The 11,604-nt window shown below is 36.2% G+C and overlaps 1 protein-coding gene across 1 annotated transcript; it reads left to right on the top strand.

Moving 5' to 3' along the window:
- Positions 1–5,146: 5,146 nt before the first annotated feature.
- Positions 5,147–8,533, top strand: LOC113049030 (chemokine-like receptor 1). The gene is made up of 3 exons (XM_026211043.1): positions 5,147–5,232; positions 6,609–6,736; positions 7,043–8,533. Exon 3 carries the CDS (start codon positions 7,067–7,069, stop codon positions 8,033–8,035), a length of 969 nt encoding a protein of 322 aa, XP_026066828.1. The 5' UTR covers positions 5,147–5,232; positions 6,609–6,736; positions 7,043–7,066; the 3' UTR covers positions 8,036–8,533.
- The last annotated feature ends 3,071 nt before the right edge of the window (positions 8,534–11,604 follow it).

Raw genomic sequence — 11,604 nt, 5'->3', positions numbered from 1 at the left:
TAAAGACCATACCACAAGCAAATATATAAATAGTTTATTGTTCATAATGTTAGAGATGAGTTGGAAGAGGATGAAAAGGTAAACAGGAAAGGAGGAGGGTCAAGTTGATCTGGGCGTCTTGAACTGATGACCCCGAGAGACTCAAGATGGGGGTATGATCTCGTTTGTATACTTGGGCCAGACGATAAGAACCATCTAAGTTGGGAAGAGCTGAGGTAAGCTTAGGCTTGATGGAGAACATGATATTGTTGTGGATGAAGGCATGGTATGGTCGAGATGACCAGAGGCCAAGGGTTCTGATCGTCTCATTGGAGATTCAGCATCTGGCTGCTGATGTTATGAATCTTGTGGCCGGTTTCCAATTTCTTTAAGGAAGAGGTGGTCTTTAGGAAGTGCTTAGCCTGCATGTCAAGAGCGGACATGTTCAGAAATAGATCTGAAACAAATCAGAAGTATGAACAGAAGATGTAGATAGGTTATGCAACATTGGACTGATTATTCTTTATCCACACAAAAGCCTGTTCTTTTATTTAAGATTTTTTTTTAAAAGAATAGTATAAAGTTATGCATATTATGATCAAATACATAATGCAGTTTGTATAAATTGTATATTGCGAGACTAACCCACGCCAAAAACAAGACTCATGTTGGGTAGCCTCGTAATACTTGATTCAATTCGAGCACTGATTACATTTATTAGTGAAGCAATACTGACCCCCAAAGCCATGGGGTCCCTTCTAATTAATATATATGTATATAAAAATATAATAAAGTTGCTCTAACAGCAACAACCGTAAAAGCTTTCTCAAAAAATAAACAGCTGTGTGACTTATGTGTATCTTTAATTTTTTATTATTATTATTATTATTATTATTATTAATGATTAAGAGATTTTGGTAGCCCGAAAATTAATTTAACTAGCCCAAATAATGAAGACAATAATGAAAAAATCAGATAGGAGTGTAAATGTCCATCAAAATATTTCTAATACATAAATATCAACAAATATGAAGCAAGGAATTTTATTTAACTATTTATAGTGTATCTGCAGAATTTAAAAAAAATAAATGTAAGGTAATTTATGACCCATTTTAAGAGCCGCACAAGTAAAATAAACACTGTTTGAGTTGTGTTGGACAATTTCTATGGTAACATACAGTATTGAGCAATAAAAATACATGATTTACAGTTCATATACAGGATTTCACAAAAACTTAAATCTTCTACAACAGCATTTCAGCCTTTAGACCATTTTTATGAAAAGGGATAAATCAAGCATATAAATTATTATTTCAATTTAAAATATAAATATTTATTAATTGTTTTTTAAGATTTCTTAATCTTAATTGTTTAGATTTTTAGAAGGCAAATTAACTTATTTCTCATTTACAACACTATGTGTTCGCTGCATAAAAACATGAGTTGATATTTGCATTGATTGACCATAAACACCAAGAAAGGTTTGGTGGAAATGCAAATTCATTCTCTGCCACGAGGTGGCGCTTTAGGAGCGCTGGAATATTTCGGTCATAGGTGAAATTAAATAAAAATGCCAACGACACTTGTCTGAGGAGAGTCGGTTCTCTTCAGATAAATTCAAATAAAGACATCCGCCCCGCGTTTTAAATTTAAACGTGCCGCACTAATATTTATTCAATGACATCATTGCCCTTTGAAGTTTAATCCAGCCATTTAACTTCTAGTGTAGGCTAGCTATTAAACTTGGACCTCATTCTTGAAAGCCAAAATCAAAATAAAGCACCCAAATCAGCCCGCACTCATAGCCTACATGGTTGCAATAAAATTTCAGTTCAAATTTTTAAGTGCCATTGTTAAGTGCATAACAGGCAGGCAAAAGCTCTTTTTAAAAATAAAATATATATGACATATAATATATATGATATGTAATATATATAATATATATATATGACATATGATTTTTATGATAGTAAAAATTGATAGCCTGAATTCACTGTAAGTCGCTTTGGATAAAAGCGTCTGCTAAATGCATAAATTTAATTTAATTTAATTTTTTTTTAATATAAAAAGGGGAATATTTATTAAAGATTTACGTTGAACCAAAAAGAGAGAGGACAGCTTACACAAAATCTGCCGATTCAACCCCTGATCCAGTTCCATTTAGTTTGCCAGCAAAAAGTCCCGTGCTTGCTTCCAGCGTTGACAGCCTTTATGCCAGTCTGTTCAGTAGGAGCAGGTGTAAGAAATCGGCACCTAATATACAATAATGACACAAATTCTTGGCCACTAGGGTGCAGCCATAATTAGTAGAAGTCATTACTAAATGGAAATAAACTTCAAGCACACGTAACACCTTCCCCCATTTTAATTTATTTTTTCTTTCTTTGAAAAAAAAAAAAGGTTTTAGGAGGCTAATTATTTCTCTGCTTTTGAACTTACCACATTCTTGATAGGGCATCTGCCACTACATTGTCTTGGCCTCAGATGTGTTTTATGTGGAGATCGTAAGGTAAGCAAAGACTCGAGTTGCACATTGAACTTAAAAAGGCAAGAGGGTTATGGTCACAACAATGGGATAAGACGATGCCAGATAAACTTCGAAGTGTTGAATAGCGAAGACCAAAGCTAAAACCTCATTTTCAATAGTTGAATAATTATGCTGCGCAGACGTAAACCTCTTTGAGAAGTAAAACACTGGGTGTTCTACATCATCAGCCCCCCTTTTCTGAAGGACAGCTCCCACACCTGTGTCACTGGCATCAATAGCCAAGCTGAAATGCTCGGAGAACTGAGGAGCGGCCAACACTGGTGCTGACATGAGCAAGGATTTTACCTGGCATGCATTCGATCATTCAAATGCCCTCTTAGGACTTAAGAGATCTGTAAGGGGAGACACTACAGTCGCAAAGTTCTTACAAAACGAACGGTAGTAACCCAGCATTCCCAGAAATCGCTGCAATTGTTTTCGATCACTTGGAGATTGGAAATCATAGATCGCAGCCATTTTTGCTGCAACTGGTCTAATTTGTCCCTTACCCACAACTTTCCCGAGATAAACTAACGTAGCCTTACGAAATTCGCACTTTGCTTTTACAAGGACTCTCGTTTGACCACTGATTCAGAGTTCCTTTCAAACTTCAGTTGAGAATCAAAAACTGTACCCAGATATTTATAGTAATTTACAATCTCCAGAAAGTAACCCTGACATGTATTCTGAATTTCTTCCCCTAGTTGAAGTGACTTGAACAATGGGGCGAGAGAAGAATCAGACTTTTGTGCTTCAATTAACTCATTGCCCGTTTCGGGATCCTCTAAACCTTTAAAATCTTCTTTCGAGACAAGAGACACATCAGATTTTTTCGCTAGAGGACACTGTTAATTCTTGCTCTTCAGTAGCAAGGAAAGTATCAGCCAAATCTAGTCTTTTTGAGGCGAGACTATCCAACTTCGACATAGAGCGTGTAACTACACATGCAGAGAAAACATCAGGATAATCATTTTTGCATTCATCCGTAGTCGACACTAGAGGAACAGGAACCACTTCAGGCAAGACATTTTGGCAACACCACAAATTACCACCAGCTAAATCCTTACCCAAAATGAAGATTATGCCAGGAACTGGAAGAGATGGTCGTACACCAACAACCACGCCTCTTGATACCAAATCTGACTTAAATTGGATTTTATGCAATGGCACCTCCATAACCACCATTTCAAAACCTTGGACGATTACGGCACTACCAATGGCAGTTTCCTTAGACAAGGGTAGTACTCCTTCCAGGATAGATGACTGAGCTACACCTGTATCTCTGAGAATGCAAACGGGTACAGGCTTACACATACACAAACACTATTCCATCACAAAGGAAAGGTCCAAAACCCGTTTCATCCCAGCATATGGAGCTTTCTAAGGAGACGTCAGTAGGTTTTGACCTTAAGTCAACCGATGCGAACCCTACAGGTTTTGTTTTAGACTTTTTCCTTTTGAGGACTGGGCAGTTTTCAATCAGATGTCCTGTTGTTTTACAATAAAAACAGGCTCTGTCAGCCGAACTAGTATGCATATTACCTAATGATTAGTAGCTTAGTAGACCTAGACCAAGCATATTCTGGCAAATTTAATGTAGCGACCCGCTCAAAATGACAAAAAAACTTTTCAACATCCTTTTCACAAAAAGGAGGAACCATCCTCCGACTTTGGCCCACGTCAAATTCACTAGATGCTGAGGCAGCTTTAGCACTCATCTCTAACTCCATCTTCCTTAAACCAAAATCGAGATCATTTTCACGTTCTCTCAGTTTCTATCTTTGCGTTTTCAAGATCTGTTTCTCAGCTAAAGCCAGCTCTTTCAATCTCACAGCAAGCACACCTTCTGATTGCTCAGTCGCCTCTTTCACAATGGTAGTCTCTGTAACCCTTTTAAAAGGTCTAACTCAATGAGATTTCCTTTTAAGAGACATTATACAAAGTTTATTTTAATGTTCTATGCCTCGGAGCAATTTTAATATTTTAAAAATTTGATGTATTAATTCCTCACAAATATATTTTGATAACAATTTAGAACATTGTTTTATTTATAACTGATTTATATCCTTAACATTAATTTTGTCTAAAACCCTTGTCAGTGTCATTGCAGTGAACTTTACATGAGGTACTTCCTGTTTGTTGATTTTCTTGGCCACATTTCTGATATAATTTCCTGAAATTCAAGTGATTTCAATAACTTGAAACACCTGCTTGAATTCAACACCAAACATGTTCACTTTAATGTTGTAAAAGAAGAGATAAACGAGTAGGTGTCCCACATTAGTCAGTGTCCCACATTACTGTACATTAATCCACTCTACTAGGTGAAGAAGAGCATGCCACAAGATGAAGGGTTGTGCTTCCTGTATCTATAACAACCTGCGCATGTGTAAACGTGTGGTGAGTGTGTTCACATCCAGAAAGGAAGTCATACTTTTTTGTGACTATAAAATGTTATAGTTAGAACACATTCCCTGCTGAAGACTTTACGCCATTTACTTTTGCTGTTATTTGATTATGAGTCATTGTTTTAAAAAAAAAAGGGAAACCATTTCCTTTGGTGATGTGTAAAACTTATTTTAAACAAGTCATTTATTAAGAGTGAAGTTATTATTTTATTTTATTCCTGAACCTGCATTACGAAGTTCTACAGTGGCTCAACTGAGCTGATCTGGACTCTGGGGAAGAAGTACTGAAGCTTCTATTGAATCTGGTAAATAACAGAGGTAAGAGCGATATTTATATATCACCTTTGCTTGTGGGAAACAAAGATGTGAATAGAGGTTTTATGTATATTCTTTAGTCAGAATAATTTTATAACCGTATACTCAAAATTGCTGCATTTAAAATGTGTTCTGTAATTTGCTTTGTGCACTCCTCTATGTCTTCAAATGTAACCAGGTTTAGTGACTTTTCACAGCAAATTTTTCCCAGTCTACTTTTTCAAAACACTATCTATTAATTGTACAAACTTCTTGAAAACATATTTTATATTTACTATAGTTTATACTATAATTATACTAGTACAATCACATGCATTTACCAAATTTGATGATTCTGATACCAACTTAAGATCTAAACATGTTATGCTACCCCATTCACATCTATTCTTGTACCCTGTCTATTATTAATGCAGACCAATGATCTTTCTTCCATGATTTCTTCAACAATGTTGCTATTTTTGTCTGACTATCATGTGCATTGAAATCTTCACACCATATTTCTTTCCTGCATAGATTCATTGTAGCATATGAAGTGATCAGCGTCCCAATCATCAGTTTGTGTATTTTCTCCATTTTCAACAGCATGTATCTGATCTGCCTTGACGTCTCTCATGTCAAGAAATGTTCCTGCTGCCTCTACAATAGCTTTCATTTCTATCCCTTTTCTTTTTTAACTGTGATGCAACATTGATGATGTGACAAATGAAACCAACAAAGTTTACTTTCTACAATACTAAAGTATCTTCATAAACTTAACATTTGTGCTCAAAACCATTCTGCGTATGATCTGAAATCTGGATTGGTGTCTGATTAATGGCTGTTATGTTCCTTTGGCCTTTTCCACTGGAGTTTCTGTCATTTGATCCTGTTTCTCTTACTTTCTTTAGTGCTTCTGCATATGATACTTTAGTTAAAAACTATCTAAACTTCTGGACTTCTCTGGTTTCTCTCTGCACTTCACATCCTCCAAAACGCTGCGCTATGCTCTCCTCCACAGTTACAGCATTTAACCTCTGCATCTTTTTCACATTTACCATACTCATGCTGACCTCCACATCTAGCACACCTTAGCTTTCCTTTGCACTTCTTTGCTGTGTGCCTCATTATTTGACTCTTGTAAAATCTGAGAGGTTTGGGAATGTACTCTCTCACGCTGTAATTCTTGTATCCCATTTGCACTGAATTAGAGCAGGTTTTCTCAAAATGAGTTTCTGTTTCTCATACTGGTTAGCTTTCAGTTTCTTACTATTGTTTCCCTCACCAGACTCACTATGTTCAGACCAACTTTTCCCTCTATTTCTTCCCCTCACATCTGTTTTCGATCTTGTTTATTTGGCTATCACCCATTGCCTCCTTCCTGTTACTTCCCTCTCTTGCAGTCCAGAGACAGACGCTATTGTACAAGACAGGAACAGAGTCTGACACTCAGTCTGCACTTAACAGCAAACAACCCAGCAGCAGAAGTTCTGAAGCGCTGCAAACAACATTGTGAAGCTTACTTTGTGAGGTAAGTTATCTTCAGATAACATCATAACCAATTAAAGATAATATATGTATATGATCATACAGTGAACATTTCTTTTCTGTTCAATTTTAAAACAGAGCAGCAAAATAATTAGCATGCATAAGATTAACAATTCCACGTTGCAATATAATACTTTCCTTATTTAAAATGTGGTAGATACAAGATATAACACAACTGGGGCAGACTGGAATTTTCTAATTATTCTAAGTTTCACTTATGTCTATGGAGTTTACAGCCCAGCTTCGGTTTAAATGCATTTGGATACATTTCATATTGTTTTTGTTACAGAACTCTGCTTCCAATTCAGTTCTAATGGAAGACACAACGAATTCACCTTCAGATAATGATTATTATTATGACCATTATTATACAGAAAATGATTCTGTAGCCAGCCCTGATGAGGACGTATATCTTGGATACTGCAGGGAAGCAGCATGTATAATTACAGTGATCTTTAATGTGATCATATTCCTTCTTGGCATCATTGGAAATGGCGCGGTGATCTGGATTACTGGTTTTAAGATGAAGAAGTCAGTGAACACCACCTGGTACCTGAGTCTGGCTCTGTCTGACTTCATTTTCTGCGCTACTCTCCCTTTCACCATTGACTACATGTTGAAGGGGAGCTGGATCTTTGGGCTCTTCATGTGCAAGTTCAACTCTTTTGTTATGACCCTCAATATGTACAGCAGCATTTTCATCCTGGTCATCATTAGTGTGGATCGCTGCATCACCGTCAAGTTTCCCGTCTGGGCCCAGAATCAGCGCACCGTACTGAAAGCTTCTGTAGTTGTTTTGTTAGTTTGGTTCGTGTCTTCTTTGCTTAGCATTCTACCTGCCAAATTCAGAGATATTACAAATCATGGATCAAAAGACATATGCTATAGCAACTATGAGCATCACCACAAAACTGTTGTGTTCATGCGCTTTATTTTGGGGTTTTTGATTCCATTCCTGACCACCTTCATCTGTTACTTCATCCTGATCAGTAAACTTAGAGCAAACCAAATGTCCAAATTCAGCAAACCCTTCAAGATCATGACGTTACTGATCACAGCTTTTTTCATCTGTTGGTTGCCATTTCAAGTAGTTTCCATTTTAGAGTTGAACCGAACCGAGCGCAGCTTTGCCTTTCACACAGCCCAACAAGTATCCGGCAGTCTCGCCTGTGCAAACAGCTTTCTAAACCCGTTCATCTATGCATTCATGGCCAAGGACTTAAAGAAGAAATGCTATTCCTTTCTTTCCAAGATTGAGAGCGCCATTGATGAGGAGACCTAAAGTACTTTCAGAGCAACTTCAATCACCAATTCTGTGGATAACAGACATTCCACTGCTGTATGAAATTTTAACACGAGTCATGGACTAAAGAGGATTCCATAGAAATGACTTTGGCATTAACAAGAAGTGCAGTCATTTTGTCAGTTGCATGTTTGAGCTTGGAAAATTAAAAGTTGAAGTTAAAACATTTTTAAATAAAGGTTCAATATAAGATACTTTACAAGTCATTGTATTTTGTTTATGATAGCTATTAAATATTTACAGTTTTTATCTTACCATATAAGTTACTGATTAACACATGGGGTGGAGTGTTTTTGAATGTATGTCTTAAACATAATTTGAAAAGATAATTTAAATATCGACAAATGTTGTCATGCTCCAAATCTCACTCTTTGTTTTGCTAACATATGCATAAAATATATAAAAATCTTGTTCTAACCATGCTGTTTCCATAAATGCTGGGAATTCTCTTAATTATTTAAAGGGGTCATATGATGCAATTTAAATTTTTCATTTACTAATGGTTTAATCATCATTTGTTCATGATTAACAAATGTTTTTTGAGACGGAAAGAAAGTTGACATTCCAATTATTTATAAGTGATTAATACTAGTAACTTAACTAGTAATTATACTGAAAAAAATATATATAGGCTATTCATTGAATTCACAACATTTTTAAGAACTTGTAATCAATATATTTTATTTGACTAACTTAAAAAATTATTTTTTAAATGTAGCTAAAGTAAATTGTTTGCAAACACTTACCTTGTAAAATGTTTAATTTTTTCCAGCATATTAACCATTTAATAAGAATATGTTTAATTATATCATCATGCTATTTTTTAAGCTAACTTAAAACAGATTGAAAATCGTTAGCATATTGCTTAATAATCATATAGTCAAATTTTGTAAATTATGAGTTAATCATCATCCAATCACTTGTAAATTATTTATAACTTAATCTACAAAACAAAATATTAACATCACTTATTAATCATTTATGAACGCAGCCGTTTTTGTAAATGATTAGTTCATCATTAACTAATTACTTGTAAATGACTTGTAAATTAAATTACAAAACATTCACAAATTGTCAACGTATCACTAATTATTCCCTTATGAATGTTCTGTTAATGATTAGTTCATCATTAACTAATCACTTATAAATTACTGAATGTTATGATAAAGTTAAAGTGTGATCGAATTTTCATTTTGGAGAAAACTACAGTATCCCTTTAAATGATTCATGAGCAAAGACCACAACATAACCAAATACATAAATTGATAGTTTATTGTTCAGAATGTTATAGATGAGTTGGAAGAGGATGAAAAGGTAAATAGGAAAGGATGAGGGTCAAGTTGATCTGGGCGTCTTGAACTGATGACCCCGAGAGACTCAAGATGGGGGTATGATCTCGTTTGTATACTTGGGCCAGACGATAAGGACCATCTAAGTTGGGAAGAGCTGAGGTAAGCTTAGGCTTGATAGAGAACATGATATTGTTGTGGATGAAGGCATGGTATTGTCGAGATGACCAGAGGCCAAGGGTTCAGGCTGCTGATGTTATGAATCTTGTGGCCGGTTTCCAATTTCTTTAAGGAAGAGGTGGTCTTTAGGAAGTGCTTAGCCTGCATGTCAAGAGTGGACATGTTCAGAAATAGATCTGAAAGAAATCAGAAGAAGTATGAACTGATTATTCTTTATCAACTCAGAAGCCAGTTCTTTTATGTTATACTTTTTTAATAAATAGTATATAGTTATGCATATTATGCTAGACTAACCCCCACCAACAAAAAATGTCTTATGTTGGGGAGCCCCATAATATATTCAATTCGAGCACTTATTATGTTTATTACTGAAGCAATACTGCCCCCCAGTGTTTATAGTTGTTGATATTTGACCATACACAGCAAAAAAGGCTTGTTGAAAATGCAAATTCATTCTCTGACACAAGGTGGTGCTTTAGAGGGCTGGAATATTGTAATATTATATATTGAATATATTGTATATATATATATATATATATATATATATATATATATATATATATATATATATATATATTGAAATCAAATAAAAATGCCAATGACATGTTTCTGATGAGAGTCTGTTCCCTTCAGAATCAGATAGCTGCGTTTTGAACTGAAAGGTGCTGCACTCATAGTTATTCGATGACATCATTGCCCTATGAAGTTTAATCAAGTCATATTGCCACTCTTGTCCCAACTGTAAAACCTCTTGAAATTATAATAGGGCTTGGGCATCGTTACGTCATTACTTGGCGTGGTCGCCCTGTTGATGGCCTCCTTTATATGGAGTGCCGTCCGGTCCAAAAATAAGGCTACTGATTTGATGCCGGAATTCACCGTACAGTTGCCAGTAGCCACTGAGTTTACCACTGACAGGCCGGCGGTGCATCAGTATACACACCCACCTCACGCAGCGAACCGACTCACTTTCCTCAGCGAATGACTCACTTTCCTCAGGGAACAACTCACTTTCCACACGCAGCGAACGACCCATTTTCCTCAGCGAACGGATCACTTTCCTCACGCAGCGAACGACTCACGCAGCTAACCGACTCACTTTCCTCAGCGAACTCACTTTCCTCAGTGAACGACTGACGCAGCGAACGACTCACTTTCCTCACGCAGCTAACCGACTCACTTTCCTCAACTAATGACTCACGCAGATAACCGACTCACTTTCCTCAACTAATGACTCGCGCAGCTAACCGACTCACTTTCCTCGGCGAACGGATCACTTTCCTCACGCAGCGAACGACTCACTTTCCTCACGCAGCTAACCGACTCACTTTCCTCAGCTAATGACTCGCGCAGCTAACCGACTCACTTTCCTCGGCGAACGGATCACTTTCCTCACGCAGCGAACGACTCACTTTCCTCACGCAGCTAACCGACTCACTTTCCTCAGCTAATGACTCGCGCAGCTAACCGACTCACTTTCCTCAGCGAATGACTCACCCAGCGAACGACTCACTTTCCTCACGCAGCCAGCAACTCACTTTCCGCAGCCGAAGACTCACTTTGCGCAGCCGGAGACTCACTTTCCTCACGCAGCAGACAAATGACTCTCTCTTCATGTAGGGACCGAATATTATAATTAAAGTGACTTCTATATTACATCCCAAAGAATATTTAGATATAATATTTAAATATTCAAAAATGTGTACATTTCAATAAAATGAAATAATTGCCTATTGCAAATTTGTGAATGCATGGTTAACTTTTTTTTTCTGCAGTCACTAGGCTATACTGATATTTTTTTTAAAATCTATATTTTGTAAAAAATAATTAAAAATAAACCTGAACTATAATCTAAACATCTGTATTTTCATACAATTTCATAAATAAGTAGGCTAATAAATATATAATGTTTAAAAAATATATGATATAAACTATTATAATATATAGTGAAAGCTAAGCAATAAAAAAATAAATAAATAAGGCACAGGTTAGATCGAGGTGTAAAGCAAACAGCTAAAACCCCAGTACTACGTTTTTATAAACTATGGACCCCAGGAAACGTTACTTAAAAAATAAATT

The sequence above is a fragment of the Carassius auratus genome, chromosome 30, assembly GCF_003368295.1.
Source record: "Carassius auratus strain Wakin chromosome 30, ASM336829v1, whole genome shotgun sequence".
In the NCBI taxonomy this organism is placed as follows: Eukaryota; Metazoa; Chordata; class Actinopteri; order Cypriniformes; family Cyprinidae; genus Carassius; species Carassius auratus.
The sequence above is the reverse complement of the archived record's forward strand: the minus strand, read 5'-3'. Positions and strand labels throughout refer to the sequence as shown.

Bases quoted from the DNA above. Each gene is read 5' to 3' on its own strand.
- LOC113049030 (XM_026211043.1), top strand. From the start codon at position 7,067: ATGGAAGACACAACGAATTCACCTTCAGATAATGATTATTATTATGAC.